We start from the raw sequence: 22,310 nt of genomic DNA, 5'->3' as shown, positions 1-22,310 counted from the left end.
AGAGGAGGGGTAGCATGTAAGCTCGGGCCGTAAGAAATGGCTGTTATTTGTTTAACCTGCCGCGATGACCTCTTGTGTACATTGAATGATGATGACATGTCAGGTGGGTTGTAAATACTGTATGTGATTTCCAAGCATGATACCTGTCTCACAATAGCTGTCAATCATTAATCTTTTTTAAAATCCCAGCTATAGGCAATGCATTATGTTTTTATTGTTTATACTTATAGAAACTGTGTATATTTACTAAACATTAACTTGTGACTTGTTACTTCCTCGTGGCTACACAAGCTCCATTGTAAACTAGATCACTTGTTACATTTGGAACAGAAGATTCTATTGAGCGGACGCCTTAACACTTTTGCAAATTGTCCTTCTTTTGATTAAAGATTTGCTGATCTTATTATCTTTATATATTATATTACACCCATTATTGCTTGCTTTTTTAAGGTTCATATACAGCTGGACCAGATCCTATTACGATGAAAAACATATCCAGTTTTTGGACAACCTGGATGCATGTATTTAGATAAAAAAAAGGGTCATTTTTTTTTAAAAAAAACGAAAGCCAGCATATCTAATAGTAAATACACGGCTTTACTCTTTTAAACAGAAGATGCTCAGGAGTTGATCAGCAGCCTTCCGTAAAAAAGCAGCATTTTCTTGATGGTCACTTGTAGTGTCACATATGACATACGTGGTTGGGTCCTGGGCTCCGCTTTACCAACCACATATCACATACATGGTTAGCATGTGGTTGAAAACGCTGAATGTTTACCCTAATCCCCTTACACGAGTTCTATGGCAGATTAAAGTAATTATTAAACATATCTTAAAAAATGGAACAATGGTAATAAAACACAAAGATAATTATAATGTTCTTTGTTAACCCTTTATGTGTCATAGGGACAACCAGTGCATCAGTTTTTGTTGCAATAAAAAATGTTTGGGATATATAGATATTTAAATTACAGTATATTCATATATGTGACGTATATTATGAAAAAGGCCCATTTATTTCTATTATTGTATGGTTGTGATAGAACATCCATACCTACCTTTCTTGTATTTTGACATATGTGTATTTATGCAGTTATAGGTTTTATCCAAACAACATATACCAGTTCTGATGAGAGATAGGCACTTGCACCATTGGAATTTTAAACTATGATAAGAGGTCCCTCCAAGAAAAAGGAACACCGCCTGAAAAAACATACAAGAATTTACCCTGAAAACTCAACATTTTAGCTATAAGCTTAGCAAAAATTAAAAAGCTGCCCCAAGGCAATGAGGGTAAGACACACTGTAACACGTGTGCCATATCATCTAAAAGAAAAAGGGAGACACAGATAAGATCAGGATGGAGGTATGACTGTACGGGTAAACAGATCTGCTTTGATCAATTATACAAAAGTATCCAATGGTTGTCTTGTTTTTCTGTTCTAGACAAGGAGCTCAGTCGAGTAGGTCATGTATTTTCCAATTAATGTGTTTGCCAGAAATATTTATAATAATTTGGGGTAAAAATATAAGAAAAAAATAAACGTATGTCGTCAAAATCCAGTCCGATGGCTGATAAGAACATGGCCTCTTGGCATGTTCCCAGTTTCTTAACCTCCTGGCTATAAGTGACCTTACCCAACCTTTTCCCTCCATATTCCACCTAATCAGCTGATTGCTACTTTGGTGGCCTTTCTATCACCTGAGCTGCCAGACGTGCAGACAGACTGGGGGGGGGGGGGAGACGGTGCTTATATTTGCAGGACACACTTTCAAACCATAGTTGACTTGACACCACCCCACTAATTCTCTTTTTTAGATTGTAATATGGGCTATCTTTTATAATTTTCATTATATTATTGTAATTTATGGAACATTTTCATTGAAAATACTCCCTTTTACCCTGGGTATGTCAATCTAGTTTTCCATTGATTCCCTAATCCTAATAACTGGTTGGCGGCAACAAGTGCAATCAAACGTTTGCGATAACCGTCAATGAGTCTTTTACATTGCCGTGGAAGAATTATGGTCATTCTTCTAGGCAGAATCGTTTTCATTCAGCCACATCGCATTTTATAATAAATTGGTGCTGTAGGAACACCATATTAAATCTGTAGATAGTTTTCTTTATAGGGAAATTGACACATTCATATCTGCAATCCTAGTTCTTACACGTATGTACAGTTTAATATAATAATCACCTCTGATACTTTCTCCTGGTCTCAGTACTGCAAACGAAACATGAATTCTGTGTATACTTGTCTAATAACGAGTGAATTGGTAATTCCTGTGCTAAAGCAAGGAAATTCAAAAACAGTGGTCTTTTTGGAGCCCTCGATGACCGATGTTGCGTGTCTCTGCTTTAGTAGGCTCAGTTGAGCAGCACTTGCCTCATCTTTTGTTTCTCTCCAAAGTCCAGATGTTTTGTGATGCACTACTTGTTATGCCCTGTTCACCCATTACAGCGCTACAGAATATGATGAAGACATATACCACACTGTATACGTCTTTATAAATTAAAAATGCCCAGCACTCCTGAACTAACATTAAATAAAAATAATAATAACTCCAATTCAATTTTAGTGCTGGGCTCTTTCTGGCTTTAATTGAGACGTAACAGCTTCATTTCAGACACGCAAGTGTCCTTTTTAGGCTTCCTCTTGTTTACATTAGTGCATTGCTTAACCAATTGTTCAATAGGGAAAATGCAATTCATATTGAATGAAACAACATCATACCTTTTACAAGGATGTATGTCTTGCTGAGATCAGCTCATCAGGTGCTACCAACGCTGAGAACAAAGATTATTTTACCCTGGTATGTCAATCTAGTTTTCCACTGATTCATTTTCATAATTAACCCTACCCAGTATCACCCCATAGTAGCTTAAGACCTATGACATCATACTGCACAACTGCAGTCGGTGTTCAGCTCATATGTACCAAATTAAAACCTATCCTACAATCTCCTTATAGATTGTAAGCTTGCAATACAACAACCTTCTTTTCTTTCAGTACCAGGAACATCAGTTCTTGCTATTGTTAATTATGCATATGGTCACCCTTCGGTGTTAAGGTTCCGGATAATATGTACACTGTCGAACTTTTTGAACAGTTGTGGGATTAATTGGACAGACTTATTCATATTATTATTAGGAGATAGAGCTACGTAAAACAAATAATAGATTAACTCTTTTAAAAAAAAATTTGCCCTTGTAAAGCTGTATCTATCATATAAGGTGATCTTCTTTTTCTCCCCGGCGCTTACATATTTGCACATAAAATATCATTGGGGCTACATCCCAGGAGAGCAAAGAAATAGCAAATCCAAACTCGTCAGTAATTCTTCTGTTAAAATAAAACGTGGTCTTTATGTCATCACTGTGTACAATGTTTAACAATGCATGAATCCAAAGGTAAATACGGAAACCAATTATGAACCTGGTAGGATGCTAACATGTCCAACCTTTTAACCTGCTCACACAATTACACAAATTTTGTGGCTTACCCTTCTGCCTACATTTCCTCTGAAAAGTTAAATGGTAAGACGTCTACAAGTTACCGGAAATCAGCATTGCAGACCTTGGCATTATTTGTAAAAAAACACACACAAAAAAAAATAATAATACATTTCTATTTAACGTCACGACATTCTAAGAATTCTGTAGTGTACTTAGAGTGTTTTTTTTATTATTAATTTTATGAAAAGCAATACAACAAAACAAAAAAATATACTCCGGAAAGTCAATACAGCAGATGCACACAAAGCATTTGAATCCAGCCGCCTCCTAGACGGCACTCCTGCTTCTTAACTAAAAACAGATTTTAAGCTTGAATAGTCCTAAACTAATTGAAATCTTAGTAAAACTACACACCTGTGTTTGCGCATTCCTTCGTGTAAGCCTTGTTCCCTGCCAAACGGCATTTGTCAATTTGTACCAAAGTTTTATTTCCCAGTTGCTGTAGGCCATGTTGAATTTGGAAGTTAATAGATCAGTATCGATGTGTTAATTCTGAGTTGGGAAATGTAACCTTTACTTCGGGGGAACAGATGATGCATGGCGTATAATACAAGTACAGACAATAGGAAGAAGATATTTGAAGGCTATCAAGTGAAAACTCATATGCTTTTGTTTGATATCTTATTCCTTAGCCTTAGCCTCAGACAAGCTCGATGGCCAACTCTGGACATTTATGGCCCACTCGTGTTATGTGAAGTAGAGTAAACCTTTCATCCTCCCCAAGTATTGGCGAACATCTTGGGGTTTTTTCAGCTATTCGAGAAAACCTTCTGTCACAGCACACGCGACGGTTCCTGGTTGCATGTCATAAGCATCATAGTACATGATAGATAAATGATGACAAGCCATGGTGTAACTGGACACAGAAACGTGGCATTTTCTGAATATGGGTGAAAGTTTTTCCCCCACCTGTAATCAGGGGGTGCCCACTGTTGCCCTCTTTATTTTACTTTTCGGTTTCCTGCCCAACTTCATTCCTTTATTATCCCATGCAGTGCAAGCCCAATTGCCCCAATCCATCACAACACTGTAGTAATAGATCACAAAAAGATTTGCGAAAAAATAAGAACTGCCCAATTATGATTTTAACATTCATATGCCCTAACCCCATTTTTTTTAAAGTTATTTTAAATAGGAATTTTAAAGGGATGTGTTTATTATACGAACATAGAAATGGCTAGGATTAAGTCAAACCTTGGGAAGTACACGTGAGAGACAATGGAGTTTTTTGGAATGAAAAGTCACCTCAATCTATACGGATAAAATGTCAAATATTATCCAAGATTTTAACTATTTTTGATCCATTGGCACTTATGTGCCTAAATTCTGTAATTGAACATTGTTTGGGAAGACACAACTTTATTCCATATGATTTAGTTTTGAGAGATTGAGATCCAGAGCTTCCAATACATTATCATTTAGTCTGAACCCTGAACACTTTTAGAATTCTGAAATTCTGTGGGCCAAATTTAGAACTGGTTTATAGAAGAGAGCTATAACGTGTTTTCTGTCCCTCCCAGTATTAAAAGTTTGGACATTGTTGATGACAAATCCCCTCCTATCATCTTCCTGATCACTATTGATTTATGCAGGCAGGAAGTGTTAAGATTGTAGAGGTAAGGTTTGGCTGGATAATGGAGAGCTAGACAGATACGAGCGAAGAATGGAGGAAAGGGATAACCTACTATCGTCAATATCCGTGCTCAATGTATACTATCCAGCCCTGCTGTATTAAACCCAAATGGACTTAATATACATCTAATAACATATATGATCCCTGTTGTAAATTCTTAAATTCATGTTGTTTTAGACACCCTAGTCGCTAAATGTGGAATTACATGTAAAAACACAAGAATAATTCTGTTAGGAAGCCAAAATATCCAGCAGCGGGAGTTACAGTCATCACTGCCTTATCTTGTGTCCAGCCACACGGCCCCCGGGGATCAAACTTTACCTTTTTCATGTTCAAAAACTGAGAGGACCCACTAAAACTTCAGCAACATAATGCATAGTGAAATGAGACAACGTGACATCTTTATTGACCAAGCAGAGTACAAACCTTCAACCCAACGAAAGCTTCTTTTTCAGGGAGTGGAAACGGCAATTTTTCCACAAAAAAATGTAATTTAAAAAGTGAATTTTTGTTCCCATTAAAAACTCATAGAACAGATTGAAATATCTAAATTTTTATTTTGTAACACCTTTTCTCACTTCCGTTTTTTACTTTAATTCCAGATCCCTTTCAGAATAATATATAGAACAACATTTAATCATTTGAATGCCAAAGAGGTGAGCAATGGATAGCATAGCAACTTAGTGCACAACCCGCTTGGAACTCCAAAGATTAAAGGACAACAAAGGCTGGATGTGCATAGCAGTCTTATCTCTTCAAGAAACAGCTGTTTCGGGTTTATTCTATCTCTTCAAACTGGGTCTGCTGTCTACCAATGCAGAGTAAAACCAGAGGAAGGCTCCACACCAGGTGCTGAGGACAATTATCATGGGTGATAAAACCAACTCCTCTGCCATAAAAAAAAAAAACAGCAAAGACAAAATACACTTGTGAGTACATCCACATGTTTCAAACAGACCATTAAACCTGTGCATGTGAGACATACAGGATTCCCAGGATACTCTGTATCTGGAGGTCTGAAGCGAAATTAAATGGCTGACAATTGTATGATGTCATTATCTTTAAAACTCTCTGCGTTTTTGCCCAACAGGTCTGAGATGGATAAGCTGCATCCAGCAGGGCCATGTCTTTGAACGACGTATAGTTCCACTGGCCTGTAATGGTATCCCAAGATAGACGGTGGTGCTCCCAGTAATCCCAGTTCCCATCTAGTCCAGTTGGAGCTTATGGAACTATACTGTACTGTACTGTGCCAGCACTATTTTTTTTTATATTCATCATTAAAATGGTAATGAAATACATAATAAATTGAAATACAATATAATACAACATTTATTTATAATTTGAGTTACAGAAATAACGGGTGAGGAGGGCCCTGCTCAAATGAGCTTACAAAAATGTATATTAAAAAAAAAGATCTGCTATGAACATCTGTTTGTAAAGTCCCACACAATCACACACCTTGCTCTGTTAAACATGTCTCCTGTAACGACTTTATGAAAGCAGCATCGCTAGACTGACTCTCAGGCAAATGTCCGGTGGTCCGGTGCCCGATAGCGCCTTCCGCCAACATCCGCATGCAGCTGTATAGTAGGTACCGCATGCTCCGCGTGGCCCCATGCCTATGATTTTATTGTCTGACTTCCAGTCCCAGATCTATACTGTCTGGGAGGATTTGTACTGTATGTATTTCTCGCTGTAGACCTATAAGGATGGATTTGTCATGAGTAACGAAGGGTTTTAATTAATCTGGAAGGATGAGCCACGAGAACTGGGTCAGGATTGGTTACCCGTTATTTAAACTTCCCCTATAGAGACAGGACAGCCTAGGGAAGTTGTCGGGTATCCTCTTAATAACTTCTAGTGGTTATAGAATTAATGTACACTACAGGAGTCTTCTAGTTCTCATAGAACGTTGTTAGCAGGATCCTGAAATGTGAGATTGTAAATCTGGTTACGTATAGTCAGCTAAGTCATATAATGATCTTGGCCTGACAGGTTCATAAAATATCCCAGCCACCTCCAACGCTGTTCTCCTCTGGCCAATCCTATCGTACAATGACTCTAAATATATGTGACATCTATATGTGACATCATAAGTTCTGTGTGTCCTAATGACCTGTATTATTCGGTATGAAGAGGCGGAATTATTTCCCCTTTTGAAAGTGAAATGGTTGTTTCACTATTAGTGTGTTTTATTACGCATTAATAAATAAAGTATAATTGCAGTATGTCATATAGTGTATATATAGTATTACGTTACCGCTATCGTTCCTGGGAACTTTCTATAAAAGCTTGCCCTGATATATTAAATAGTTAGAGTATCCTTAATTCAATCACCGTGGATTGCAGTCTTTATTAAGTATGTATTATGATATAAAAATGGAAGCATTGAATAGGCAGGAGAACACTGGGTAACGTTACAAAACTGCCAGTGAAATATGTACAACCGATCAATAAGAATGGCAGTACAGGAGCTCATAGCCTACATAGGGTCACAGACTTGAATGCGACATGAAAGATATTGCTTCACTTGGAGGGTGGTGCATACCTGGAATAGTTTTCCAGCAGAAGAAGGTAACGTAATGGCAACATAAACGTGTGTTGGGTAGGTATAAGACTACTTGGATTTAACGTCAGGTTAACCGAGTAAGATTTGAACTATATCCCTATGGAACACGTCTTCCTGCAGAAACCTCATGCCGCTTCAAAAAATAATTCTTTCAAAGAGACCTACAGTATAATCAATTATTCTAGACATGCCAACAAGCATCTCTGAGTCTGGTATGGGCATAGAAAAACACCACAGTGAACCTTATAGCCAAAATCCTGTGAACTACTCGTTATCTACCCTACGACAGGTATGCACAGGTTTTGTTTTGTTTTGTTGGATAATTCCCTTTTAAAATAACCAGCCATGTTGGAATGTAGCCCATATCGGAGTTAAGCTGTGTGTGCGTTAAAATCTAAATGCCAAAGAAAATAATATATCCAAATTATAATTTTAATAATAATATCTTAAACAGAAATATAAATATGTATTCATTACTGGATTCTTATGGTAACAACATATAACACATTATGGAACCATTGGGGGGGATCACAAGTAGAGTTAGGGCCCATCATTCATGCATCTTTACAATTAAATCAAATTATATGGGGCCAAAACAACTCAATATAGCCAAGAATGCCTACCATGGTCACAGCAATGACCTCCATTTTGCAAGGGACCCAATGCTGTCTAAAGTCAGAAAGACATACGGTAAGTTTTTAGTTTTGCACCCTCGCCTTTACATCAATTCACAAGGTTTTTTTAAGTTTGGAACAAGTCATTCTAGGTCATCAGAGTCATTGGGAGACACTACAGGGGTCACTAATCCCCCAAAACAAGGAAAATTCCAAATAGAGAAGACATTCTCTGGGAAGACATTAAAGGTTCTGGGTGGGCTGGGAAAGAAAGAAAGAAAGAAAGAAAGAAAGAAAGAATAGTGCTAAAGGACCATACAACATACCAAAGTCCCAGTGACCTAAACTGTGAAGCTTGCTTCAGGACTGTGACTCTTTAATCTTCAGCTCTTCTTACAGGGGATCTTCTGCCATAGATTTTTTTCTTTTAATACCAGTATCTTTTACGGCACGTTTACAAATAGTGTCATTTTCTGTTTCAGCGATGGGGTTTCACAAAATGCAATGCTTGGATTTGCTGCAAAGTGGATTTTTGTATGTGTTTAGACCCGTTATCTTGTCAAATATATTATATTCTTATCCTACTGCCCTTTGGCAAAAAAAATCTTAGTTTTAATAACCCAGAGAGGCCGTCTGACTCATTAAGGTCTGTTAGGGAAGGGATTTCATGAGAATAAGCAGGACTTCAGCAGCATTGCCATAAAGTATCGATGGTGATTGAATTTGGTAATTAAGGTTTGAGTCTTTACGGTAGAATAAATGTAAAATATCACACGACTGCTTAAAACAATGACCTCCAGATCTGTGTCTTAACAAACTTTCTTGGCATAATGTGTTTCACTGGATTACTTTATACATGATTCCACAAATTAAAAAAAAATAGATATTTTGAATGAGAATTCTATTTTAGAGAAAATATGGCTGCCAGGAACAGACTGGGGATTAAAATTGCCCCTGGCCCAGTAATAGCTAGTTTTTTATTATTATTTTCTATAGTGCCATCATATTCCATGGCGCTGTACATATATAATGTAACATAATAATTTGAGCTTACAATCTAAAGCCTACACAAGAAGCAAGAAGATAACAGAGAGGAACCATTTGGTGGCTTTTTATTAACATGACAAGCAATGACCTACTATATAAAATATACTAGATCCCAGGCTTTAATATGAAATAACTTGCTATATTTTGTACTTGCAGAACTGCGCTGAGGAATATGATGGCACTATATAAAACAATAAATAATAATAATAATAATAATAGTTGGCCTGGGACAAAGTTAAGCGAAGTTGGAGCTCACAGTACATTCCTTACAATGTAAAGTCCAGGACATGCAGTGTGATCGTGTACCCAATATTTGGCCCAGAAAAGGGATGTGATGCGATGCGTATAGCCTTTGATTGCAATCCAAAACGGTTAATTAATAGTCATCTATCAGAGAGTCCACATATCTGGGACAATTTGTCCTTTGCTAGTAATATTATATTAGGCAATCTAACATTTATTTATTTTATATTTAGCATTTCATACAGGGAGCTCACAAAAAGGCACAACATTCTGAAATGATTTTGTATGATTTATAGAAAAGCAGTGATATTCCAGCGTGATTTGGCTTTTAGCTGCATGTAAGCTTTCAATTGTCGTTCTAAAAAGATTTGTATCACATTTTCACGTGGCACGCTGGGCAAGCAGGGAAGATAAACCCCAAAAAAGGGTCCATGACCAGTGAGACGCAACACAGAGATCACTGGACACAAAAAAGGTGTTTCCATAACCGTAGGGGAACGGGGAACGCGATTTATAGGAGACCTACATATTGAAATACAGCTATTGTATGTTTATAATGACAACAATATATATAGAAGGGGGCATTACCACATACGGGCTTAAAGAGAAACCGTCACACTCACGGGACTTAGTTATTTATCTTAAAAAGGTCTAAGGAGGAATAGACTGCGTTACCTATTAAAACAGAGAAAATTGTGGCAAAATGTGACAAAAACTGCTAAATCTAAAATACTTCCAGTCCAATCCCTTTTCTTTACACCATTCTTACAATGGCTACCCGAACCGTTTAGTAACCATGCAGTTCCAGAAAACTTTCCCTTAAAATGTAAAATCGCTTTTGTACGAAAACCATTTAGAAAGATGTTTGCTGGGCGGGTTGGCGTTAAAACAACAGGGTCACAGCTTCCGAAATTTAAGTACCATTACATTTAACTGAAACACGAAATGCGGCCGAACCGTTTGGCTCGGTTACACCTTGTGTGCTCATTTTTTGCTTGCGGAGAATGAAAGGGTTCAGGGATATTAAGGTAAGAGACAATTATCTCGGCAGCCAGGGTTATCAGTGTTGTGCAGATCAGTTGAAATGTGCGTAATTGCTCTGTCAAACAACTAAAAGCTCTCTGCTCTTAGCTTATTGCCACTTTAAAATGAAATTCTTTCTACAGCATGGATATGCCTGATATGCAAGCATCAAAGGGAAGGCAGCAGGTCGTCGGGGCCTTAGGCAAGACACCTACCTTTAAAAGACAGGAATGAGTGTGAGGGGGAGGTTGGGGGCTTCAGACTGATAAAGAAAAAAGAAAAGAAAAAAAGACTTCCTTAAATACATTTCATACTTAGTTCTGTAATTCTATATTAAACACAAATATTTAAAAAAATATAAATTTTATTATAATATTACCACTTGTTTTTTTTTCTTCCCAAAACCCATTTTGTCATAGCGATTAATAAAAATTATTAGTTGAATCTTACATTTAGCTTTATATATGCTCATGTAACTAATATGAAAAAAAATAAAATAAAATAAATATATATATATATATATATTTCAACCATTCCCGCTATCTGTATGTCTTACACTAATGATGGCGAGTCCACTCAAAACCATTGTCGAGTAAGGACTCAAATTCACGGTTAACCCTTAAAAAAAAAAGTAAAGAGTAAAGGATTCATGATTGATTAAAGGAAATTACCTTTGATATATTGAATATATTTTTAATGGTTTGCTTTCAGTTGGACAGAACATCAATCAACAGCGTCCTTTACGGAATTGAATACTGTAAAAACACACACCCAAACAGTTTACTTCCAACAAGTGATTGTGTGGAAGATGAAGCTAGCCTTTGTAAAAAGACACCCTTTGTAGCCCGGGAAATCTTGTCTTTTTTTTTTTTACGTTGTGAGTTAAAGAGTAATTAGTATGTAGCGAACTAAATCATTCACTTTCTGAAACAGCAATCAGTAACTGATTACAATTAAGAGTTAGAGGGTCAGAGGAATGTCCATGGGTTGCTTAAAAAAAAAATCTTATCACTATCAGGCGGAAAAGGTTCATTCAGTAACCCCTCTCTTCTAGCATGAAGCCCTGAGTTTGCCTCTTGCCCTCTACAGAAAAGAAGACAAAAACCATTAGGGGCTGCTGCCAAGGCTAGTACTAATTGTTTAAATTCCTTCTGTCATTGGCCACAAAGGGGAATTCGAGGATTAAGCCAGAGATTAACCCATTGAAAGCCGCAAGTGCATGTACGTTCCCTGAGGATTCAAGAGAAACCGAATAATAATGCAAAATTTAAGTTATACTACCGTAGTCAGCAGCACTTTTGTAGACAGGGACGGCATTCTTCATAATAAGACTTTATGCCACGTACACCAGTATATAACACCCTACAAACTGCATATTTATCACAGTAACAGATTTTATGCCGCATTGTTCCCAAAATTTAAATTAAATCAAGTGAATAAAGCAAGGTAGGAAGCCTAATATAACAAATATATACCCTACATTCAATTTGTTTCAAGGTGTTAAAATTTCGTTTTTTTTCTCCCAATATACTTGACTACGCTTTGTGCATAAAATCATGTCTTATATGCATTTACCCCCCCCCCCCCAGTATAACAGGAAAACATTTAAATCAAACAGAATTTAAGAAGGAAAGCCTATTTCCAAAAATATAATAGCAAAATTTTTTGCCTTTATGCCAAGAGTCGCCTTTTCATTTAAGAAGATGATGAGCTGTAGTTGCGTACGAGGCTCTTGTCTCTAAGGATACAAAAACCAAAGCAATCATACAATCTTTTTTTTCTACCATAAATATAGGGATCTTTTGTCCAAAAGCAAAGTTCTCCCCACAACTTTTTCTGGGCCAACATTTACTAGAATTCCATTGTTTTAGACTATTTCTCAATATTTCTGTATGTTACACACAAATATTTGCAGGGGAAAAAAATCACAATGATTTAAAGGGCCACACAAAAAGATTCAATGTGTCCTAACAAAAAAAAAGAACTGCATACGATTAGCTACATGATCTGGTGAAGGTGGTACAAGGGAAAGTTAAGTAAATGGAAACACTATACCATGTTGTTCACTCCATACTTGTTCTAATCCTTCACCAAAAGTAATTGAGCTTGGTGCTCTATTTACATACACACACGGGGACCATCAGAGTCATGTTTAAAGGGGATAACACACAAAAGTCACGCCAAATTCCAAAGGTCTTACGTTAGTCTTCGTTAAGAACGTTCTCCACTCCTTAAACTTATAATAGGCAATCAAAAAGAACCTATGGATTTACTCCAGATTAATATGAATTATTGGTCACCCAAGACAAGGGCATTCATAAATATTTAATAAATATTTAATTTTTTTTTTAAAAAAGGAAGCGGGGGGGGGGTAGTTATATTCTTGGAAATCAAGTAACACAAAGCAAATTAGTCCCAAGGGAAAACTACGTTCAATGCCTTTTAAACAATTTATTTAAGCTCAGTACAATTAAAAAAGCCTTTTTTTTTCTTCAAGGAGTTACAAACACAAAAGCAGCGTGGAGTCTTGTTGCCTTAGCCTTAGGCATCGCTTTGGCCCCTCCACCTGCACTCCCCAGGAAGCAAAGGCTTTGGCAAAGTTTTCTGCTGTTGAGGTTTTTATTGGTTTTAACTAAGGATCGTAAGGCTTCGATAATTAAAAAACTAAACCTCACGGTAATGTTTTTTTCGCGGAATAGCTATAAGCGTTGACGCACAAAACCATTAAAAAAAAAAATGCCTGAAAATGTTAACAGCATTACAAAAAAAAAAATTACAACCCAAAAATAAATTAATGAGACCTTTTTAACAGGTTTCTGGAAAATAGAATGCCAGTTTTTATTTGATGTTATGAATTCTTGTATTGCTTGGTTAAAAAAGAAGTACAAATGAAGACATGTCACCTTTAAATACTCTAGAAGTGAACTTTTTTTTTTTTTTTGCATTATGTGTATTTGGCCTTCAAAAGCCTTTTATAACCTTTGATGTTTTGAAAGAAGTAATTTTTCCACAAAAACCTCTTCTCGTACCAGATCTGTTGCTAACCTCTGGGGGGGGGGGATATATGAATATATGTATGCATAGCTTTGAACTTTAAGAATATACAACGGGAGGGTGGGAGGTAAAATAAGCTTGGCGTTAGCATAACAAACAAGAACACAAAACAACATTAAAACACAGGTTAGCAAGTCAAGTGGTTTTAAACCTCAGGAGTTTGGGTATTCAAATGCCACAGTGACACGCAGACAACTAACATGCCCCAGACTAATTTACATTAAAATAAAGAGAATTTAAGCCATTTCGCTAATAAATATAAAAACTAATAAAAGCCATTTATAGAAAAAAAATAATCTATTCCCAATAAATCCATATTCATCCTAATGTACATTTATAAACACATTGTACAAAGAAGTAGCTTATGTTTAAAATAATGACTTATTTTATTTTTTTTTCCTTTTAATATGTAGTTATAAATATATTTTGTCAAAATATATGATCATATTGTCAAAACATTTGCACATAAAAGTCATAAATAAGGTCAAGGTGAACATTTCGGTTGAAGGAAGTCCAGCCCATAACAAGCAGTCTGTTTATGTATCAGTTTTAGGTTTTAACGGCATCCACACCCCTCCACTACCATCTCCTGATAGTTTTTGAGAACTACTTTGTCGTATTCGTCCAAGTAGAGCATAGAAATGGCACTGAGTTCTGTAGGGACGCAGCACGCTTTTGGGATACTCGAGTTAACAGAGTTGACCAACGTTTGTACAATAGCATGATTGGTTGAGTTCAGGTGGTCAGCCAAGGGAAACGGGCAATCCCCGTGACAGTAAAAAGCCTGGTACCCAGGTGGCGCCACTATCCAATCATTCCAGCCCACGTCACTGAAATCCACATAGAGGGAATGTCTCCGGCAGTTTTTGTTTTTTTTCCGGGCTCTCTGCTGTTTTGGACTTCTTTTGGACCTCCTGGTTAGTGCATGTCCCCTGCCATCATGGCTGAAAGTGATTAAAAGTGGCCTCATCTGTGACCAGTCTGCATCCTCTTGAGGTAATAAAGATCGGCTAATCCTGACATGTTTCCCCTGATACGTTTTGGTCTGATTGAGGTGGATCACCTCAACAGCAAGTCCATGGTTTATCTGCTTATCCTGGGTCCACCTCATAATTGCAGGGCTCACATCAAAACTTTCCCACCGTGTCACATTGTGATGGATTAGCCTTGTGTCCAGCAGCCTAGTAATCGTGTGCCCATTTGCTGAACGAGGTTTCATGACTTCATATATATTTATCCGGTGGAAACCCTCTTCCCAATTTACCCCATGTTCGATCTGTTCCCTATAGAGTCTCAGCTCGGCAGAAGAAATGACCTCATTTTCCGGAATGCTGCTGAGGTTGAAGATAAAGTGGACACTTGCATTCCCCGCTGTTCCGGGTGTTCCGGGTGCGTATTCCAAATGCTCTAAAAAAAGGATATAATAATAAAAAGAGGACAGTAAATATCTGTATAAATATCAATAATGACATCAGACGAATAGACGGCTGTGACTCATCTGCTCTTAGGCGTACAGCATTGAGGGGTTTTTTTTGGGGGGGGGGGGATTTTGGTGCAGAAAACAAAAATGTTTTTGGTATCGCCTAGTGTCTGGTCCTCAGAGATGCATACCAAATGATTTCAAACTCCATGTTCAAAATGACTTGGCAGCGTAGAGAAAGTAGCAGATGCAATCACATTAAACATTTTTTCTTTTTGCATTTGAAACATATTGCTTAGGATATCCAGTGATTTGAAAACATAGAGCATGCCTTGTTGATCATATTACAGAGAGAGAGAGGGAGAGAGGGAGGGAGAGAGAGAGAGAGAGAGAGAGAGAGAGAGAGAGAGAGAGAGAGAGAGAGAGAGAGAGAGAGAGAGAGGAGGGGAGTAAATTCCAACACAGTAATGATGCTGTGGATTAATAACTTAGATTTACTTTGGAAAAGCAACATCCGCAAGGAAACCTTTGGATCAGATTACAAGGCTCTATTGAGTAAACCTTACAAATACACAGCTGTAACGTTAAATACACCAAGTGTTCTTTAAATATTAAAAACTAGTGGAAAAAACAGACAGCAACGCCTTTTCCTTTGATCAGGGGGAACTCATAAAATGGCCCATAAAAAAGTTCAAAATAAACCGATATAATAAATTTAGCAGGAATATGAATTTATTTTTATTAAATTTTTTTGTTGCGCCAGTACAACATACCCAAGCACTGCATAGAAAGACCTGTTAAGTGTATAAGTGTCCATATATAATTGAGTTCACTGTCCGTAAATGCCTGGGTCAGGGGCTTATCTAGACATTTCATACGTTTAGAAACAAAGTAAAATGATACAGTGGAAACAAAAAATAAAGGTAAACATTTAAATAGTTGTGGCAAATGTATATTTTCCCCATATAAATCAACTAAAGCCATAGATAAATTGTATCTATTGTAATTAAAGTCAACAAATTATATGGTTTTTTTTAATATGATCCCTAAATGCCATTGCCCTACTGCTTTTTGTTTTTTCTTTGTTTTTTCTTTTTTTTCATATTTGGCTGATTACATATTTATTACATTAATGGAGTTTTACTATAAATACATATAGTATATACAACAATATTTTGCTTGCATTTCTTGTTAATAATTACTTAATGTCAACCAATTAACATCAAAATATCATTGGGCATCCTATGATCGTGCAATGTGTTTAATGTCTCAATTAAAGAGGGTTAAACAAATCTAGAAAAGCATTAACTCACAAAACACACAAATGTGGCCTTTTCTTTTTTTAAGTGGCCCACTTTTAACATTTTAAGTTAATTTATGATATTTTAGAAGTTAGACCGTTTATCACTTTCAGAGTGGTGTAGGATCCTCTATACTTGGGCGATATTTTGGAATGATGTATACATTATAATAGACAAGTTCATTGGTTATAATCCATGGGATAAGCATTGAGTCTACTGAATTGCCAAACACAACACAATAAGAGTATGAACTGTATGCAATGTAAATGTATTTCCATTTAGGAGTAAACTTGTCCTGCAAACCTGAAATTAAATATGTAAAGGTGAAATGCATTATTAGCTCCAGAGTTCCTGGAAGCCTATTGACTTGCAAATGTGGGTTTTTTAGGTACACAAACAGAGCAGTTTAATTCTCACAAAAGGGGGCAATGTATGTGCTCATGCCTAGTGCAATGCAAAGTTAAGCTGCAAGTCCAGCCTAACAGAGCTCAAGTTTAGACGTTATCAGCAGGAGTCTTTGTGGTCTTGAAAACAAACCGATTTTATGGAGTATGCTTCAGGGCAGATACATAGGGGAGCAGGGCAGGATGAGGTTAGTAGGCATATGCTAAAATATGAATTAAGGGCCAGTTCTTATTTAAGGGTGCCCCAACCTGTATACAGTCAGGAAAGACCCTGGGGGTTATTAAGATGCCAGTTCATTAATTACCCAGAGATGTATTTATTTATGGGGGGTGGTTGTTTGAGGTGCATGCCCATTATATGGATCTAAGCCATTGATCCATTGTCTGCAGATAATATAATGGCTGGGATTGTATGTGTAGGCAGTTCATATGGCGCCCCCGTTCCAAATAAATAATCGGGATATCTTTTTGGAGGTTATCTGAGTTGCTCATGTAAAGAGGTGGCAGGCTTGAATCGGGTTCTAGAATGTGGCCAGTGATGGTCTGGGGTTCTCAGCAGGTATGATGGAAAGGTTTATGGGTGGCAGGCAGAAATCGGGTTCTAGAGTGCAGTCAGGGGTGGTCTGGAGGAGGCTAGGGTTCTCAGCACGTATGATGGAAAGGTTTATGGGTAGCAGACAGGAATCGGGTTCTAGAGTGCAGTCAGGGGTGTGCTGCCCCGGGACACTTACCCTCGTGGTGGAAGCTCCTCACTGTGTTGGCTCGGCTCGTGGGTCTCTCGGGGTACTCCAGGTTAATCTCCTGCACCTCGTCCTCCTCCTCCGCGGACTGGAGCCTGTACAGATCCCGCATGTAGTCGGGGACCACCACCTCTTTACTGGGCTGCGGCCGTTTGCGGAGTCCAAACATCTGGAGCAAGGTAGCCTCAAAGTCCCGCAAGAGCTCATGGCTCTGAGCGGACCTTCTTCCTCCGGCTTGGCCCTGAATCTCGGCCACTTTCTTCTTGCCGGTCTCAGGTATCAGGCTAGCATGGTTACTGCCTCCTAGCAGGACTTGGCATAATAAAATGACCATCAGCATTCGGTTACCAGGAATCATGGTGTCTCTGGGGTGCAGAAGACAATACATGCAAATAAATAGGAGGGTCAGGATTTAAAAAACAGCCTAAATCAAGAATAGCAGAGAGGTCTCGGGGCACATCGCATGAATGGGGCAGGAGGGGCTGACTATCATGTCGAGGTCTAACTTGTTTACAGTCACATAGCTCATTATCAGACCATCCTGCTAATCCGTGTCTCTGGGACTATCTGGACAATTATCTCCAGCCGGACCTCTACATAGGGAGTGCACTGCAATCTCACTGCCAGTGTCCCGAACAGCGCTGCAAGCTTGCTGCCAGGATCCGCATCAGCCCTGGGGTGCAAACACTGCAGCCAGTGAGTCACCCAGGGGGCAAAGTGTGCTCGCTGGGGTGTAAAGCTGCCAGCACTGGGCTTCCTCTGCAAACTGCCTGCCAGTGCAATACCATCGCCAGCGCCCAGCACAGGTAAAGCAGGGCTCGCTCTCCAGACGCACTGCCAGTGCGCGTTAAACAGGTATCGCTGGGGTTATACCGCAAACTATAGCACAACACCGTTAAACTGCGTCTGCCAGTGCGTTCATAAGCACTGCAATCTGTCTTTCAGAGTCTCCCAACAGCACTGCAATCTGCCTTCCAGGAACACCCAACAGCGCTCCTATGTGCGTGCCAGTGTGTTAACATTGGAGATGCGCTGCAATCTGCCCGGCTGAGTAACCCAACAGCACTGCAATCTGCTTGTCAGTATGTTAAACAGTTAACGCTGGGGGATGCACTGCGCTCTGTCTGCCACAGTATCCCAAAAGCACTGAAATCAGCCTGCCAGTGTGTTAAGCAGCCAGCACTGGAATTACAGTGCACTTTGCCTGGCAGAGCAAGCCACCAGCACAGGGATCTTCCTGCCAGAGTAACCCAACACCACTGCAATCCGTATGCCAGTGTGTTAAACAGTTAACACTGGAGGAGCACTGCACTCTGCCTGCCAGTGCGCCTGACAGTGCCTTCACACTACAGCTGATCTGTACAGAGAGTCAGCGGAGTTCTGCTGATGGTTTAGTGGGGATCACCCTCTGCTCTGATCCCGGCTGGAGATCTGCTGAGTTAAATTCTTTCTCATAAGATTCCAAAAGAGATCCAGAAGTTTAGATCCGCTACCAGGTCACTGCAACACATCCTAACCCTGCAGCTCCTAGTGATGCCTTCAGTAATGTATAGAGCAAGGTATAGGAAAGGAGTAAAAATCAAAAAGTCTACTCACTGACAGAAAACAAGGCATAGAAAAACAGTCCATGATTCTTGACAGCCAATCTTGGACAAATTTGTTGAAAAGCTCAGGGGCTCGGAGGCAGTTTGCTGGCCAGGAGGATACTATGGAACTGGCTCCTAAAATGAATATTTGAATATAATGAGACTCCAGCCAGACAGTCTGTTTTTCTTCCAGCCCCTTTGCAAATCACGTGGGGTAAATCACTCCAGGAACGTGTCAATCAAACACAGACGCCACGCCCACTGTGTGGACTATATAAGGAACGGCTCAGCTCCCCCCCCCCCCCAGCCTCCCCTCCTTTCTCCTGTGAACTTGTGGGAATAAGTCAGGATTCAGTAAAGTCTTCACATGTTGCATTACACAGAGCTCGGCTTTCCTCCCGGCCGCTGCCTTCAACACAAATCATCTCATTTTACCTCCTTCATAATGTAATGATAATTAAATAACAGTCTCACATGTGCAAGGAATTGTGGTTTGCAGGCACCTGTGATAACAGAAATGTATGGGTTAATTCATCCGAGTAACACACATTAGCTATTATTGTTGCACTTTGTGGAATTTGTAATACTTGCGTAGGAATGAATGTGGGTATAATACATATTGATCGATTTATATATGTGAACCGGATATAACACGTAGAGCATCACATAACAATCTGGATTTACAGAAGGAAAAGGTAAGGAGGGCCCTGCTCAAAAGAGCTTACAATCTAGAAATATGAAATATGATTTATCTCTGCTACGTCAAGAATTCCATGTATTATAGAAACATTTGACGGCAGATAAGAACCATTCAGCGCATCTAGTCCATTTTTCTTAATCAGTCCTTGGTCTCGCCTAAGATTAAGAAGCGATATGCCTATCCTACGCATGCTTAAATTCCCTTACTGTATTATCTTCTGCCACTTCTACTCGGAGGCTGTTCCACTTCTCAGTAAAGTAAAGCTGCCTTACATTACAGCTATGCTTCTTTTCCTCTAGTTTTAGAGTAGCCGATCTGACCATCTGGCAACAAAGAGGTTAAAAACCCCTTCTTATGACATGAAAGAAGCCAGCACAAGTCAAAGGACAAGCAAAAACCTCCACCTCTGTCATTAACATTCTCAAAAAAAACACCTACCAGGAACAATTCCAGCCATTACACATCAATCAGCTCGTACATCCCACCCATTCCTAGACAAGTGTCTCAAGGCATCCACACCCTGATGTCAAGGACCCCCAGCCATACTGCACAAGAAAGCATTGGCAGCAACGCAACACAGAATTTGACGGCAGATAAGACCCATTCGGCCGATCTAGGCTGCCCGTTTTCCCTGTAAAGACTCGAGTTCTAATCAGCCCTTGGTCTTGTCTGTTTAATCCAGGATAGCTTTATGCCGACGTTTAACGTCCCCTCCATTCCGCAGCAATACAAATAAACCCACCATAGCAGACATAATAAAACCATCTCCAGTTGGCTGAGCGTGATGTGAGTTGTGGTTTGCAGCAGCTGAAGAGACAAGAGTTGCCAATTATAAGTTCCCTATGACTCTCATCTTGGATTTTACTATTGGCATAATTGTTATTAAAGCATGCAAACTGTTATTATTATTATAAATGCATTTTAATTTGTTTGGAAACATTGCGTGTTTTTGTACACATCAAACCAGAAGCACTGGAATTTAGCGTGCTAATAAAAAGGTACATGCCTGTCTGTGTTACATACATCACACAATAAAAGATTAGAAGTCAGAAGTGCATTGAGCAACTTTCGCAGAATTTAGCAAATATATGAAATATATATATGAAATATATATAATATATAAAGGCATTCCTTATGTATCCCTTGGTAACTGGATCCATAGGTGGATATAATATAAGATTATATTCACTAACTAATTTGTTAGCTCCCCTGTATCACTATGTAATATAATATAAATATTTCTGTATATGCTCTATATTGTCTTATGTACAACAGGCACGTAAAGTATAATTTATTTTACTGAAAGAGTGGTGGATAAATAGATCAGCCTCCCATCAGAAGTGGTAGAGGCTAATACAGTAAGGGAATGTAAACATGCATGGGATAGGCATTTGGCTAGACAAGACCAGGGACTGATTAAGATCTGAGTCACTACATTAGGAAAAATGGACAGACTAGATGGGCCGAATGGCTCTTATCTGCCATCAAATTCCTAATACAGGAATCCAGGAATGCATACCTTAAAAACCCTGATCAGTAAATGTGATCAATAATTATTTTTTTGAGACAGTGAATCTGTAGGGGAGATAAGCCTGTTCCTCCTCATCTGCTGTTAAAACTATTGTTTTAGTATTCGGGAGAGTTTGCACGTATGGCTACAGTTTGAAAGACGAGGAAACATTTTGCTTTATTGCAAAAACAAAACCAGAAAACTAAGAACATAATCAACAAATACCTGGCAGATAAGCCACACGTCACCTATTTAAAGTTACGGTATCCTCAGAACCATTTGTAGAGGAGACGCAGTGCTTTGTTATCTTTAAACGCCCAAACCTTATTATCCAAAACTTCCTATGACGTATGTGGGGGCATCAGACGGACGTCTCCACAGCCCACCAGGACGTGATTGCTCTTACCCCATACAGCAGCTTCCTGGGGGGGGGGATTAGAAAGGGGACTTTTTAAGACTATCTGTTCCTTTAAAAATGTTTTACATGCGTGTGCGTGCCTATTATATCCTCACAGATCCAGAGCCACAAAATCTCTCTGCAGTGTGCAGCAAGCAAAATAAAATACGCTTATGCCAATATGAGCATGTCTAAAAAAAAAATCCAGCTGGGACATATATATATATATATATACACATATATAAATACTATATACCGACACAGTGAAAAAAAACATTCTGAGCCCGCTCACACATGCTTACCTTTCAGCACGTGAGGAGGGGCTCGTGGGCTTGTGGAAGTCTGTACGTTTGCAAGCAGAGATCTTCGTGTTCCATCTTCCTTCATGCCTGAGAGAGCCGATCGCTAGCATATGAAAAGTCTTCTCCCTTCAAGTTACCAACCCTTGCAAAGGCTGCCCCGAGCCAATGAGCAACAATCAGTAGGAGAGGGAGAGATTACAGGGAGGAATAATAATGGCTGTTCATGTAGTGTATACACACGGTG

At 38.8% G+C, this 22,310-nt stretch overlaps 1 protein-coding gene across 2 annotated transcripts; it reads right to left on the bottom strand.

Moving 5' to 3' along the window:
• Nucleotides 1-14,262: 14,262 nt before the first annotated feature.
• LOC149279476 (bone morphogenetic protein 4) lies at nucleotides 14,263-19,231 on the bottom strand. Of its 2 annotated transcripts, XM_089501147.1 has the most exons (3): nucleotides 19,168-19,231; nucleotides 17,563-17,883; nucleotides 14,263-15,113 (listed from the first exon to the last, which is right to left on the bottom strand). In XM_089501147.1, exons 2-3 carry the CDS (start codon nucleotides 17,738-17,740, stop codon nucleotides 14,263-14,265), a joined length of 1,029 nt encoding a protein of 342 aa, XP_089357273.1. In that variant the 5' UTR covers nucleotides 17,741-17,883; nucleotides 19,168-19,231. The 2 variants fall into 2 exon arrangements, with proteins under 2 accessions (XP_089357273.1, XP_089357272.1); XM_089501146.1 differs by lacking the exon at nucleotides 19,168-19,231 and having other exon boundaries at nucleotides 17,563-17,929.
• Nucleotides 19,232-22,310: the final 3,079 nt, after the last annotated feature.

Source organism: Sceloporus occidentalis, unplaced genomic scaffold, assembly GCF_023333645.1.
Source record: "Sceloporus occidentalis isolate IW3139 unplaced genomic scaffold, rSceOcc1.0.p SCAF_165, whole genome shotgun sequence".
NCBI classification, from domain to species: Eukaryota; Metazoa; Chordata; class Lepidosauria; order Squamata; family Phrynosomatidae; genus Sceloporus; species Sceloporus occidentalis.
The sequence above is the reverse complement of the archived record's forward strand: the minus strand, read 5'-3'. Positions and strand labels throughout refer to the sequence as shown.

Excerpts from the sequence above, each read along its gene's own strand:
- LOC149279476 (XM_089501146.1), bottom strand. The coding sequence starts at position 17,929 with ATGATTCCTGGTAACCGAATGCTGATGGTCATTTTATTATGCCAAGTC. Across the intron at positions 15,114-17,562 it reads GAGGAGCTTCCACCACGAGG|AGCATTTGGAATACGCACCC; the intron begins GTAAGTGTCCCG and ends TCCTTTTTTTAG.